Here is a 16,146-nt window from a genome sequence, read left to right as displayed (position 1 = left end):
TAAAACATTTATCTTTCCATGAGTAAGGAATATTGGTTTGAATACTGGATTCTGCAGTGTTTGTCTCCTTGTACAAAAACTGTATTGCTGATTATGCTTACATATTTATTTTCACTTTTTAACACATTTTGGAAGTGTCTGTTTAATCAGTAATATGTAGGCTGTATGGTTTGTCAACATTATTCTTTAATGTCACAACGGAATTTCTACATGTATTATTATGCAACCCTGTTTTAGTGTAAGTTTTCTCTTATATAGTTATTCTTGTTGCAGATATATTTTATGTAATTATTCTATATATAGAATATACATGGAGTGGATTTACCATAATTAACTTCTGGAGAAAAGCAAATTACTTACCTGTAATTTTTGTTCTCTGATCAATGTAGACCCATCCGTCCTTCTACCCTTTCTTTAGACTTTTATGCGATTTCTTTAGTTAAAGAGAAATTTGATAGTTGGAAGCAATGACATTCTATTAGTCTATCCAACCTCAAGCCATGTGATCTGTTTCTCTTCCAATAGCTTAGAGAGTCTATGCTGGAGAAATCGCCACCCCTTGTGTGTTTGAGAATGTTGCTCTCTACCAGCAAGAATGGGGGACCTCTGTGTGGATCTGCTGGCTATACTTTGCATATGGTGGGGCTATGGAGGCTATTGCAGCCCATGAACTTCACTATTTCCTTTCCATATCTTGGGAATGAAGGATTCTGTTCAGTGTAGCTCCCAAAGAGCGCCCTGCATAAAACCTGTTTGTTCAGGCTTTATGCTGGGACACGGGATTCATGGGATTCATGCCAAAATGTAAAAGAAAGTTGTGATACAGTTGCTATGGGAGCCATAACTTTGAATTTCTTGACTCTTTTGCAGGTGAATTACCACCTGTGCACATTAACATAACATTTATATTAGACACATTAGAGAGTGTCTATAGTAATTGTAGAAAATTAGCATTCCCCAGTATACAACTAGAACATCTTAAATGTAAATTTATATTTGTCATCTTTATTTCTATATCTTCTCATACCCTCTGGTGCATAAGGCACCCACTAGTTTCTGCCATTTATTTCAGTCTTGTGCTGGTCTATTCAGGCTTCTGGGTGTCACGTTAATGGATTTGGCTTCTTGCTCTGTTATTCTGCATAATGTTTCTCTAGGTCACCCTCTTTTTCTCTGTTCATGTTGTCTCCATATTATCATTTGATGTGGAAATTGTGTTGGTGGCATCCTTAAAGTGTGTCCTGAAAAGGTCCACCTTCCTCTTCATACCATGTTTAATGCTTCAGATTGGTCTGCTCTTCTTAGAATTTCTGATGTTGCAAGAAACTCCTCTTCCCAGTGAATTCTGAAAATCTTTTGCAGGCATTAACTTCGGAATGGGTTGATCTTCTTATCAATTTCTATTGTAGATTTCCATGACACTGCTTCATGAATGAGGACAGACATGATGCCAGTGCTAAAAATTCATAGTTTTGTGTTAGTGCCAATCATGCTACTTTTCCAAATCTTTTCAAATTTATGTAAGTTGTGCTGCTTTTGATATTCATTGCTTGATATATGGCATAGTGTCACCATCATTGCACATGTCAGGTAAAATAACTTACTTCTGGTGTTTCTTCGTTGTTTTCTCCATCTACTTTGATGGTTGCTTTTGGGGTGTTTGATGGCCATATATTTTTGTCATTCCCTTGTTGATGAACAAGCTAACTTGTTTTGTTGTCTGTGCCAAAAGCTGGGTCTTTTCTTCCATTAAATGATATGTTGACTAATCAGGACAATGTCATTGTCAAAAGCAAAGTCAAATTGTGCTTTATAATTTGTCCATAAAATTTGCTGCTTATCTTCTGTGGTTACTTTCCTCATGACATAGTCAGTGACCAATGCAAACAATAGTGGGGCATAATATAGCTTTACCTTACTCCAGTTGTTGTCACTACAGAGCATTGATTGATTTTTGTCACCATCTTTGACTGCACATTCAACATTATCATATAGGTCTGCGATTTTAATCATTTTTGCCTGTATTCCCTCGTATGCCATAATTTTCCAAAGACTGTCTCTGTGTACACTGTCAGAAACCTTCTGGAAATTTATAAAATTTATCACAAGAGGGGCTTGCCATTCTACACTTTGTTCTGTAATATGTCTGAGAACAACAATATGGTCTGCACATTATCTCAGTGGTCTAAAACCTGCTTGTTCTTCTATAAGTTGGAGATCTATATGTTTCTTAAAATGTTCCAGGATGATGTTGCACATGATTTTCCTAGACACTGAAAGTAATATAATTTCTCTCCAGTTATTGTAGTTGGTAAAGTCGCATTTCTTTGGCAATTTTACAATAAGGCCCCTCTTCCATTGGGCTGTTTCATAACTTTCTTTAAGCATCTCTCTGGTAATGTTATTCTCTCCAGCTATTTTCCCATTTTTAAGTTTACTGATGGCTTTTCTAACTTATTCCATTGTAATGTCTTTTAAATCAATATCAAGCTCTGGTGGTAGGTCTTCATTATGTATTTCTAATAGGTCACTTGGACTTGGTCTATTTAAAACAGCCTGAAAATGTTCTGCTCATCTTTTCCTTTGTTCTTGTTCTGTTCTAAGAGTCTTTCCATTTGTATCTTTAATAGGGCCTCCAATACTGCTAGAGTTTCCTATTAGTGTTTGGTTGTTTTATACAAAGTAGTAAATTCATCTCTTTGGCTGGCATCTTCAGCCTCTTGACAGATTCTATCAATAAATGCCTTTTTATCTCTTCTAGCACTCCTTTTTATCTTTCTGTCTAGAGCTCTGTATTCTTCTTGCTACTTGCTTGTCTCTTCTTGTCTTAGCATTTGTAAGTTTTTGCTTTACACTTCTTTTTTCCACTGTTTCCCAAGTGCATCACTAGACCATCCATACCTTTTAAATTTCATTGCTATTAAGACTGTCTTTGCACTTTCTAGATAGCATTCTCTGATATCTTCCCACATAGTATCAGTGTCTTTGTTTTCTTCAGTTTGACTCCATGAGAACACTGAACTTGTTCTTCAGTTCAAGCTGAAAAGCACTTTTTGTGTCTGGGTCTTCTAATTTGGCACTCTTGATTCATGGCTTTTTTTAACTTTCTTCATCTTCTTTAACTTGATCTTCAATTTAGTGATACAAAGATTATGGTCACTTCCCATGTCTGTTCCCCTGTATGCACGTACATCTGCCAGTGAGCTGCAAAACTTCCTTGAAATTCAGAAGCAATGTATCTGGTTCTTTGTAGTACCATCGGGGGAGTTCCGTGTCACTTTATGGATTTCATTATGTGGGAAGGGAGTATTGCTCCACTTATCACTAGGTGATTCACATTGCAACTTTCTACTAGTTGTTCACCATTTTGATTCATGTCCAAATCCCTGCCACACTTGCCCAGAACTTTATCCAACCAATTATTGTTACTTCCAACCTTTACATTAAAATCATGCACAGTCACTATGATATAATATTTGAGAACTTTGGTTAACACATCCTATAAAAAATCATAAAAAGCAATTTTTTTCTTTTCCAGGCTTTTCCTGGTTTGGTGCATAACATTGTATGACTGTTAGTTTGAAGAATCTAGTCTGAAAACAAGTTCCAATAACTCCTTAATTTAATGATTCCCACTCGCTTAGGGCCTGCTCAGTTTTTTCAACTTTAGAATTTCTGTGCCAGCTTCATGGCTATCATCTGCTTTCCTACAGTAGATTATGATCTTATTTGTTTCTCTGAAATGTAATTTATTTGAACTTGTCCACCTACACTCACTGATAACAAGGACATCAAGATGATATCTGTCCTTTTTTTTTTTTCTTACTTTTTTTAGCAGTTTTAGTAGTTTCATATATTAGTCTCACATTCCAAAATCTGATTTTCATCACTGATCTGATCTTGACCCAAGGTACTTTTCAGGATATAGGCTTCCATCTGGCTTTGACCAATGCCTATCATATTCTTCCTGTGAAGCTGATGTCTTTTTGGAGCCTTTGACACACAAATATGGCTGCTGGTGTTCATTTCTGTACTATATTTGTTTTATGTGATGGGGTTACCAGCTCCATGCACAATCCTAGGTCCACAGCTCCTTATTCATTAGTTGGAACTATCCATATTTTTATTTACATCCACCATACTATATAGCTCAATGAAAAGTCCCTTCAGAAATGTTTATGTACTGTGTAAGGCTAACCTACATTTCAAAAATATAAGTGTAACTTCTGACAAACATTTCTGCCTGCTCAGACTGGATAGTCCACAAAAAAGTCTGATGAGTAATTCTGAGTTTTATATTTATGCACCTTTATTTCTTATGTGGAATAGAACTACAGAAAAATTAATAGGATCACAAAGAAAGTCATTTTCCTCATTTTAAACACAGAAGTGTTGTGTACTACCCCTTTACTGTCACTGTAATATGTGCGAATATTTCTAATTTTTATATATAGGTTCAAACAAAAAAAATTGTAAGGCTCAACTTGAGTGCACATTCTCAAGTTCAGATTCTTAACCAGCTTCAAAACTGTCTAATTAGATGGCTGCCTTTTTTTTCTTCTTCTTTTTTTAAGTAAAACATGACATAACAGGAAGAAAATTCATTGCAGAGGAAAAAATATTTTTGAAGAAGACAATATAAGTAAAAGTGGTTCTAAAACTAAAAACAACCCCTACATACAAACATAAATACAAGATGGTGATCACCTACTGAATTAGTAGTTCAAAGAAAATTCAGGGTCACGTAGAGTTAGGGTACTGGCTAAGGCATGATGGGATGGCAGGAGCACTAATTTATAGAAGTCAACAGATCAGAGTCTTGACATTTACATAAAACCTAATAATAGAGTCTGCTGGAAATAAATCACTCTCTGTGTGCGCATACACACAGTCTAAACTTAAGGGAGAACAATAACAAGATTTACCCTTTCTGTATCAGTGCATTTATTCATGATTATTATATACATTTTCCCAAAAAAGTATTACAGTAGAAATTGAAGAATTTTTTTTTTTTAAATAAGCGTAGTAACAGTATGTAGGTGCCCATAGTCAGTTGTTAGAAATTCAGCTGTGCAACTTTGAATTTATTTCAGTAATAGCATTACAGTAGTGCCTAGATTTACTGAATTCACAATTGGATATCTGCTTTCTGTTTTGACGTGCTACAAACTCAGTCATTCTGTAAAACAACATTTTTTTAGCCCCTGAAGTTTTATTTCTACTAGTATTCATTTTTTTTTTTTAAAAATTCTAGAGGAAAATGGTACATAAACAGTAAAATATAACAGGGCATGCACAGAACTTTAGTAACTGGCATGCCTGGTGATGCACAAGATTGAATGCTTCCAGCTCTCAAGAAGAGGTGTTATTAAAGAGTAGAACGCACATCCAGGAACTCCCTCCTCACCAAATATTTTTTCACAGGTTTTTTTTGTCTGTTTGTTTTCCGTATGATGTGCAGTCTTCTTAGATTGGTGGTGAATTCTCATGGCTGTTTTTAAACTTTTGAAATAATAATAATAATAAAAATTCCTAGTTCTTATATAGCGCTTTTCATGTATAGATCTCAATAGACTTTACAAAGGAGGTTGGAATCATTTTAAAAAAAAAATGTTAAAAGCTACTTTAGAAGTTCCACCCTCTCATGACAATAATAGTATAGCACCAGGATTTAAAAGCATTAAAAAATTTGAAAGTGAAGCTTCATAGCTTCTAAAGTGGCTCTGAACGACAAGGGAGAATCCCGAGGGAGTTCATGATGGCCACAGTGTAAAGGTAATTGAAACTAACAAGTTCTGGTCTGTGCTATTATCATGGCCTCATGTATTCTGTGATTCTGCCATTGTTTAAAAGCTAATAGATTGTAGAATCTAGAGAAGGATAAATTATCACTGAGCCCTTGCTCTGCTGATTTGTTAATAAATCAAGTGTAAGTCTTTATTGTTTTTTTTAAAAGAATAATGTACTGTCATGGCCTGTAATGCACTGCTCAGCAGCTGACCTGGGATCTATTTATGGTTCCAGTCTCTTAGACTGTTTTGTTAAGTCAGAATGCTCAACCCCTTGAGAGGAAAGGGGAGTGTTCTGCCTTATCCACGTGGACTCTTCTGAATAATTATAGAGCAGTGTTGACAAAGTGCATAGAAAGTCTTGCCCAGGCCTTGTTGTCCAGAAGGATAGTAATTTTGGATGCCCTCATGCTGTGGTGTCTGGTTTCATGGTTTAATGTAGGCAGCATACACTGTCATCCAATTAACTCACCCTTCTGGAGAAAGCTGGAGGGCAGGAGGCAGCAGCCAGATAGATCTGGCACAGCTGGGACTAGGGTTGCCAACTTTCTAATTGCACAAAACTGAACACCCCTGCCCCACCCCCTTCCCTGCCCCTTCTCCGAGGCCCTGCCCCTTCCCCTGCTCCTTTTCCGGGGCCCCGCTCCCCACTCGCTCCATCTCCCCTCCCTCCGTTGCACACACTCTCCCACCCTCACTCAGTTTCACTGGGCTGGGGCAGGGGTTTGGGGTGCGGGGGGGGGGGTGAGGCTCTGGTTGGGGCGGGGATGAGGGGTTGGGGTATGAGAGGGGGGTTCGGGCTGGGGCAGAGGGTTGGGATGCGGGGGGTTATGGGCTCTGGATTGGGGGTGTGGACTCTGGATGGGGCCAGAAATGAGGTGTTAAGGGTGTAGGACAGAGCTTCAGGCTGGGGCAGGGGTTGGGGTGCGGGCTCTGGGGTGGGACTGGGGATGAGGTGTTTGGTGTGCAGGAGGGGGCTCCGGGCTGGGGCCGAGGGGTTTGGAGTGTGGAAGGGGGTGTGGGCTCTGGCTGGGGGTTGGGGCTGAGGGGTTTCAGGTGCAGCAGGGGGCTCAGGGCTGGGATGGGTTTGGGGTGCAGGAGGGGCTGTGGGGTCCCAGCGGCGCTTACCGCAGCTCCCAGGAAGTGGCTGCCAACTCCCTGTGGCCCCTAGGTGCATGGGTGGCCAGGGAGGTGCCGCATCCTGCCCTCGCGCCTGCAGGCGCCACCCCCGCAGCTCCCAATGGGAGCCGGTGCTCGGGGCGGGGGCAGGGTGCAGAGCCCTCCTCGCCGCCCATGTGCCTAGGGGCCGCAGGGGCCTGGCAGCTGCTTCTGGGAGCCATGCGGAGCCAGGGCAGGTAGGGAGCCCCTGCTGCACCACTGACTGGACTTTTAACGGCCTGGTCAGCAGTGCCAACCGGAGCCGCCAGGGTCCCTTTTTAACTGTGCGTTCCGGTCAAAAACCGGACGCCTGGCAATCCTAATAGGGACACAGACAGGAAGTAAAATATGAGGTGCACAGCTGCAGGGAAATGGTGAATTCTGTGACAAAAAAGCTGAATTCCATGGCAACTTGGGAAAATGCCAAATTGCTCAGCCACAGAATTTCAAAGTGGCTCTGATTAAGATGATTGGGGCAGGTCACACTTCCCAGAGCTACTGCTTCATGTTCTCTGCAGACGCAGACAGATGACACTGCATTGGGTTTAAACTCAATTCACATTTTTGAGATTTTCTTTGCAATAATAACGTCTAGAAACGCAATTGAAAATCAGATTCTGGGACACAATCCTTCAACAAAGGGGTGAATTCTGCAGCAAATTCTATGGACAAAAATTAAAATTTCCAAATACACAGGGCCCTGTCTATGCTGAGGATCTGAAAGGTCAGAGTTCAAGCCCACCTGATGATCTATATGGGGGGAAAATACTTATTTCAATACTTAGTCATGGAAGTCAATTACTCAATGCTTAGACATTGCAAAATGTTATTGTCAGTGGGGGCATGGGTTGTGCACCAGTCTTATTTAATTTGATTGCAACTATTGTATACTCATTTCCACAGTGATAATATCGCACTCACCCAATAAAGAAGACAAATAAATACCTTTTTTTTTTCTTTTCCTAAAGCCGAACAACAACTTACCCTTACACAGAAACCCAGATGTATAGCCAAAACACCGGGGGGAATTACTTTGATACGCAAGGAGGTTCTGCACAAGTGACAACAGTGGTCTCATCTCATAGTATGGTGGGCTCTGGAGGGATTCAAATGGGTGTCACAGGAGGACAACTCATTAGCAGCTCTGGAGGGACCTATCTGATTGGCAATTCAATGGAAAATTCTGCTCATTCAGTGACTCATACAATGCGGGCCTCCCCAGCTACAGTAAGTATTCAGAACTACATGAATTTTTAGAGCAAGTTTCCTAGTCCCTGTTGTGCTCTCTTATGATTATGTATGTTTCCTGTAACCGAAATAATGTGTTTGAAAAAATAAGTAATTTTGGCCCCCATCTTGCAAACACTTATAAATACTCTTAAATTTGTGCATATGAAGAACTCCATTTAGTTCATGGGCTGTTCATGTGCATAAAGTTGTGTGCATGCTTGAGTATTTGCAGGATCAGGTCCTTAAATTGTTGTACATGTGTTTTCCTACTTTCTGAAAAAGAAACAAAACATTACCTTGCTAGGACCACTTTGTTTATATAATTGAATTTTATAACTAATATCTTAACCCTACAGATATATGTAACTACTTTGCATTCATTCCTTTTTTTAAATCCAATTTTGGGATTTATTTTGTATCATATCTCAAAATAGTCACCACTAGTTCTGAATAGTTCCATTATATTAACTTTTAGTATTGTTCTGCTTGTTGTTAATTATTATTTATTATTTCTGGTAATTCCCAATTATTATTTAATATTTCTGGTAACTCCCAAAGACCCCAATCCTATGAGGATCAGAGCCTCATTGTACTAGTTGTATTAAATATAGCTGTCAAGAAGCATTCTGTTACCGCAGTGATGGGCAACCTTAACATATATAGACAAAGAACAAGGCAAACATGGTCCTTTCCCTTAAGAACTTAATTCTAATTAAGAAAAATTGGTTTATATTTACTGTATCCTTGCTGAGTAGCCCTAGTGTACATTTTTTACCTACTCCTGAGGATATTTTGCCCTGATTATGGACATTAGAAATTAAAGGACAAGAGAAATTATGAAAAGTGAAGTAGAAAGAGCAAACTGAAAAATGTCCTAAGGAGAAGAATAGCGAGATGGAGCATGACTAAATAGTATTTATATATTAGTGCAAAAAGTTACTAAAAAACGAAGGGATTTTAGTTTTGGAGATAGAGGAAATCAGTAAAAATCAACTAATATGTCAACATTTGAAGCTGTATGCATATGAAATGCTGAGCCCATTACTGTGGCATCAGATAATGCAAATGATCTTGTAAAATAACAATTGCATTAATATAATCAAGGACTAACTGCAATCTGGATTATTAAAAGTAAAAGGTGTTGTTTCCCCCTAACATTGAAACTGCCATCTCTATATGGTATTGTGAATTCTTTTGTTGAGAACTGTTATGAATGAAAAGAAAAAACGTAAAGAACTGTGAGTCATAGCCTAAGTCATGTTATATTGGAAAATTAAGAGAACAGAGATTCAGCCTGCAGCAGGAGTTTTGTGTATGATTTTGTGATCACTAAAGGAAAGGGATTATATGTTGCAGCACTTACAGTATTTTAATTTTAAAAGGTGGTTCTTAAAGGAGTGTCACTGATAAATCAGATTTATTTAATTAAAAAGCCTCTGATCATATATTTTCCCTTTTCATGGCCTTTATATAGAACATTTTGCATTAGTTCCTTCTATAGCCCAATTCAATAAAATTGAAGAAATTCTGCATCATTGTTCTTACAGCCAGTTTAGTATGAGCCCTAGGATTACAAAATAGGGGCAGAACTAGAGTAGTTTCCTGTAGGCAAAAGTGAAGAGGGGGGTCTTTTCCACTGAAGTAAATTTGACAAGAGATGTTTCTAGAAAAAAAATTAAATGGCAAATATTTTCTTGTGTTCTCTTAGCTATTATTAATGGCTTTACGTTTGAATAAGAATGTCCCCTCTTTACAACTCACTGGCAAGAAAACTACCTGATCATACCAGTACAGATATAATCTTGTGTTTAACAGGATGATGCCATTCTGTTGCCATATAAAATAACATGTAATAAATTCAGCAGTCTGAAGTGACAGCAGAAAAAAATAAGTGGAAAAGATGAGCTCAGTAGGGACAAACTGTTGATTAAATGTAAATAGAAAACATAATTGAAAAAAAATATTTAAGAAACATGTGAAGAGTACTGGACTTGCATTGAAAATGTTTACTAGTCTGAAAGTCTGAAAGTCCCATGTTAAATTTTGCAACTGAAAACCATATTCGAATTTTTTTCCAAATATGGAGAAGCATGTCTTGATATTTACAAAGGATTTTATAATACACCTCTACCCCGATATAACGCGACGTGATATAACACGAATTTGGATATAACGCGGTAAAGCAGCGCTCCGGGGGGGATGGGGCGCTCCTGCGGATCAAAGCAAGTTCGATATAATGCGGTTTCACCTCTAACGCGGTAAGATTTTTTGGACAGCATTATATCGGGGTAGAGATGTATAATCTACAATTCAACAATTGCATCTTTTAAGAGCATAGACAGTTTAAAATGTGGTTTTTCCAGCAATTATATTTTTTAACACATTAAGACAAACAATATTTTTTCTATGTTTTGTGATATTTTGAACAGAAATAATTGGCTTGCAAAATAAAATACATTGTTAAGGTAAATATCTATCTCCAGGCTCTATGTTTTTTGCTGCCCCAAGCACGGCAGTCAGGCGGCCTTCAGCGGCACGCCTGCTGGCGGTCCGCTGGTCACGCAGATTCGGCGGTGTTTCTGCGGGTGATCTGCCGGTCCCGCGCCTTTGGCATACCCGCTGCGGGACCGCCGAAGGCTACCTGACTGCCGCCCTCACGGCGACCAGCACGCCGCCCCCCGCAGCTTGCCGCCCCAGGCACGCGCTTGGTGCCTGGAGCCGCCCATGTCCATGCCCCTGCTTTTGCTTCATGTGTTTAAAAAAGTTGTCTTAAGCACATGGTGCGTTCCTGTGTACATGACTATAGCAGGTTTGTTTTAGGAGTGCAGAAAAACAAGTACAATTAATAATTTACATTTGTAAAATTGCTCTTTTATCACTACAATAATATTTCTCCTCTTACTTCCCCCATGTTCAGAAGATATCTTGTATTTGTTTGAGTGTCTGTTAAGGAAACTGAATAAATTGCAAATGCATTTCTTGCTGCTAAAATGTTAAGCAGGAAATTGCAAAATGGTGGTGTTTTTTTTTTTTTATTACATTGGGCACTTGGTATATATGGGTTCAACTGATTATACACAAGGGTTTGACTGAAATGTAAAAGGTTCAGCTCAAACTGTTAATTGATCTGAAATACCTACTGAGTTTTAATTTTACTTGGAAGCTAAGAATATACCAGCCAATCTTTAGCAATAAAGTACAGTGTTTTTATATGCATTGCCGACTCAAGCTCAGATAGCTAGAACTCATTTCACTTGTGACCCTCATCTTAATTGCATCATCATAACGCTTTTCTATACGCGCCTAAAGAATTCTTTTGAGCGATCTAAATAATGTGTATCAAAGCTGTTTGTCATTGTGATAAATGTGCAGCAAAGTTTTTCAAGACTTTTGAATCAATTTATATAATTTTCACATGGAGACAAACGAAACATAAGCAAATGAAACTTTGCTTACTGCCATTTGTTTGCGCTTCTCATAACCTCTATCACTTTGGTCATATCGGTATCTAATACTGTTTTGTTACTTGCACTAAGCAACTTTATTTATTTGCTGTCATTCATCCCCATTCATCAAATCACAAAGTTTCTGTAGTAATTAACAGATTAGTTTTATGAATACAATTTTAGCTAGTCCTGATTTTTAAAAAAAGATTAGATTGATTAGTTTTGGTGTCATAATATGACATTAAAGGGATGCTGTCAAGTTAAAAGTCAATTTAAAAATAAATAACCTGTGTTACTAACAGTACCTTAGATTATTAAAAGTTTGAAAAAAATCTAAAAAAATTCAGTTTATTTTTCTTCAGATTTGATATTTGTTTACTTATTGCGCTCTTCAACAAAAATAGACTTGTGATTGACAGTTTTTCTTTTATTTTTGTTCACTTTCCCTTTATGGTTCTCATGTATCAGCATAATCATGGCAAATCCCAAAGTGATGTAGCCTTCTTGCAGATCTTGCTAAGTCATTAAGATGATCTGGCTGGATGTTGAGTTTATGTTCATCATTGGCGATCATATCACGCCATCAAAGCTTTTGGCAACCATGTGATCACCAGCTGTCTAGTGGCATTCCTTGGTACACACACTTCGTTGGTTTTCTCCTGTAATGTTTGAGGTCTATTTAAATAAAATAAAATCATATTTTGTTTTGAATCATGAAAATATATTCATATTTCCTTTTGTAAAACTTTTACAAAACATAAATATTGAGCCCACAATACTTGACGGTGCCCTTCTCAGGTTACAGCAGGAATTCTGTTAATTTTTTGATTATCTAGAAAATATTAGGAATTGTGAACTTTTCAGAAACTCTCTAGCATACACACAATTGAGGGATACATTGGCATGCATGAAGAAAGTTTGTTAGAATTCATGTTACTCATTACATTTCTTCCATTGGCATTGCTTATTTCCATCAAACACTTAGCTATTCTGTTTAGCTGTAATAATTTGCATTTTCCTAGTTATTAAGAATAGTTTATTATACTAAAAAGCTTATGGCAGCCAGACCAGAGATGCAGCAGTAGTGTGTGATGCTGATATGAGGGTAGGCCAAGTTCAGTTGAGATTAATAAACATTGTAAAATTGGTACATTTGGTTTGAGTGTTTAGACAGGTCAAGAAAAGACGCGAGTTGCATTGTTGCAGAACTCTCTTCCCCTTACTGGTTGATTGGTATACTGGTATTTACAATGATATTGAAGAAGGCTGCACGTTCCATCTAAGTGGTGGATGAATGAGGTAGGAGTTGCTGAGGGCTGCAGAGGTTTAGTAAGACAAGAAAGTAATAGGAATATCAACAGCCATCTAAATGATATAACCTGAGTCTCCAGATAGTCTGCCCATACTCAAATACATATGCACTGTCCCTGTGATAAGAGAATTATTTTACAAATATTTTTCTGATGTCAAAACTTAAAACAATTTATTTAGCTACTTAACAGTAAGTGTGTTGCGATGCCTGTTAGCCAATGAGAGGCTCCTGTTTGTCAGTCCTGCTGCTTCTAACAAGTTTCGGGATTGATCAGCAAGCAATGTGGTGCCATGCATAAAAGGCATCAGCAAGCACAAGCAGTCTTCCACTCACACTGCTGGAACATTTTTCATAGTGTAGAGAGCCTTTAGTCCAAATCAGAAAGCACATAAAATTAAAACAAAGCAAATAACTAAAAATATTTTGAATCCACATACTTATTATTTATTGTTTCTGGAACCACAGTGTGCTAGGCACTCTCCAAACATAAAAGGAGGCATGGTTCGTATCTGAAAGAACTTATGCTCCTTATTTAAAAAACAAAACAAAACAAAAACACACCAGCTAGGCATATGAAGGTAGGAGAAAGGGTAATAACAAACAAAAAAGGTGGCCCAATGGTAGTAATACATAGTGTTAATGGCACAATTAGAATTATTTTTAAAAATATATAAACTTATAAAGTGTCATTGTTTTATTTTAGTCTGGGGTGGTTGTGTTTTGGGGGATGGTTGGGGATCACTTTTAATGTATCCAAATAATTCAGCCATTCCTAGGTGAAATACCTTTTTTTTTTTTTTGTAAGTTGGCAGTTTATAGCTGTACACACTAGGGTAAGGCAAACTAATTCACATAAAATATTCTGCCACAACTTTTTTGGAGTGGTTTTTATAGCTTGAGCTGAACTTCTTTCCTTTCTCACTTCTGATTTCCCTAAGGGACTGAATCCAGCAGGGCTTACATACTGGGAGATAATGACAGGGGAGGACTCCTGCCTCATACTGAGAAAGCAGGACGATCAGCGAGTTATCTTCAGTGCCTATACAAAAATGCAAGAAGCCTGGGAAACAAGCAGGGAGAACTGGAAGTCCTGGCACAGTCAAGGAATTATGATATGATTGGAATAACAGAGACTTGGTGGGATAACTCCCATGACTGGAGTTCTGTCATGGATGGATATAAACTGTTCAGGAAGGACAGGCAGGGCAGAAAAGGTGGGGGAGTTGCATTGTATGTAAGAGAGCAGTATGACTGCTCAGAGCTCCGGTATGAAACTGCAGAAAAACCTGAGAGTCTCTGGATTAAGTTTAGAAGTGTGAGCAAAAAGGGTGATGTCGTGGTGGGAGTCTGCTATAGAGCACCAGACCGGGGGGATGAGGTGAACGAGGCTTTCTTCTGGCAACTAATAGAAGTACTAGATCACAGGCCCTGGTTCTCATGGGAGACTTCAGTCACCCTGATATCTGCTGGGAGAGCAATACAGCGGTGCGCAGACAATCCAGGAAGTTTTTAGAAAGTCTAAGGGACAATTTCCTGGTGCAAGTGCTGGAGGAACCAACTAGGAGCAGAGCTCTCCTTGACCTGCTGCTCACAAACAGGGAAGAATTAGTAGGGGAAGCAAAAGTAGATGGGAACCTGGGAGGCAGTGACCATGAGATGGTCAAGTTCATGATCCTGACACAAGGAAGAAAGGAGAGCAGCAGAATACGGACCCTGGACTTCAGAAAAGCAGACTTTGACTCTCTCAGGGAACTGATGGGCAGGATCCCCTGGGAGAATAACATGAGGGAGAAAGGAGTCCAGGGGAGCTGGCTGTATTTTAAAGAATCCTTATTGAGGTTGCAGGAACAAACCATCCCGATGTGTAGAAAGAATAGTAAATATGGCAGGCGACCAGCTTGGCTTAACAGTGAAATCCTTGCTGATCTTAAACACAAAAAAGAAGCTTACAGGAAGTGGAAGATTGGACAAATGACCAGGGAGGAGTATAAAAATATTGCTCAGGCATGCAGGAGTGAAATCAGGAAGGCGAAATCACACTTGGAGTTGCACCTACAAGTAGGGTGACCAGATGTCCTGATTTTATAGGGACAGTCCCGATTTTTGGGGCTTTTTCTTATATAGGCGCCTATATATATAGGCCCCACCCCGTCCCGATTTTTCTCATTTGCTGTCTGGTCACCCTACTAGCAAGAGATGTCAAGAGTAACAAGAAGGGGTCCTTCAGGTATGTTAGCAACAAGAAGGTGGTCAAGAAAAGTGTGGACCCCTTACTGAATGAGGGAGGCAACCTAGTGACAGAGGATGTGGAAAAAGCTAATGTACTCAATGCTTTTTTTGCCTCTGTCTTCACGAACAAGGTCAGCTCCCAGACTGCTGCACTGGGCAGCACAGCATAGGGAGGAGGTAACCAGCCCTCTGTGGAGAAAGAAGTGATTCAGGACTACTATATTTAGAAAAGCTGGATGAGCACAATTCCATGGGGCCGGATGCGCTGCATCTGAGGGTGCTAAAGGAGTTGGCGGATTGCAGAGCCATTGGCCATTATCTTTGAAAACTTATGGCGATCGGGGGAGGTCCCGGATGACTGGAAAAAGGCTAATGTAGTGCCCATTTTTAAAAAAGGGAAGGAGGAGTATCTGGGGAACTACAGGCCAGTCAGCCTCACCTCAGTCCCTGGAAAAATCATGGAGCAGGTCCTCAAGGAATCAATTCTGAAGCACTTAGAGGAGAGGAAAGTGATCAGGAACTATCAGCATGGATTCACCAAGGGCAAGTCATGCCTGACTAACCTAATTGCCTTCTATGACGAGATAACTGGCTCTGAGGATGAGGGGAAAACAGTGGATGTGTTATTCCTTGACTTTAGCAAAGCTTTTGATACAGTCTCCCACAGTATTCTTGCCGGCAAGTTAAAGTAGCATGGGCTGGATGAATGGACTATAAGGTGGATAGAAAGCTGGCTAGATCGTCAGGCTCAACGGGTAGTGATCAATGGCTCCATGTCTAGTTGGCAGCCGGTATCAAGCAGAGTGCCCCAGGGGTCAGTCCTGGGGCCAGTTTTATTCAATATCTTCATTAATGATCTGGAGGATGGCATGAACTGCACCCTCAGCAAGTTTGCAGATGACACTAAACTGGGAGGAGTGGTAGATATGCTGGAGGGTAGGGATAGGATACAGAGGGACCTAGACAAATTAGAGGATTGGGC

At 39.3% G+C, this 16,146-nt stretch overlaps 1 protein-coding gene across 1 annotated transcript in view; it reads left to right on the top strand.

Moving 5' to 3' along the window:
- Nucleotides 1-16,146, top strand: part of RFX3 (regulatory factor X3) — a 221,409-nt gene that overhangs the window by 147,858 nt on the left and 57,405 nt on the right. Inside the window, exon 4 of the mRNA XM_026652401.1 lies at nt 7,916-8,174. Within this exon, the coding sequence (XP_026508186.1) occupies nt 7,916-8,174 (259 nt within the window). The remainder of the gene's footprint in view (nt 1-7,915; nt 8,175-16,146) is intronic.

The sequence above is a fragment of the Terrapene carolina genome, unplaced genomic scaffold, assembly GCF_002925995.2.
Source record: "Terrapene carolina triunguis isolate 2854851 unplaced genomic scaffold, T_m_triunguis-2.0 Scaffold113, whole genome shotgun sequence".
In the NCBI taxonomy this organism is placed as follows: Eukaryota; Metazoa; Chordata; order Testudines; family Emydidae; genus Terrapene; species Terrapene triunguis.
This window is presented reverse-complemented; position numbering and strand designations above follow the sequence as displayed.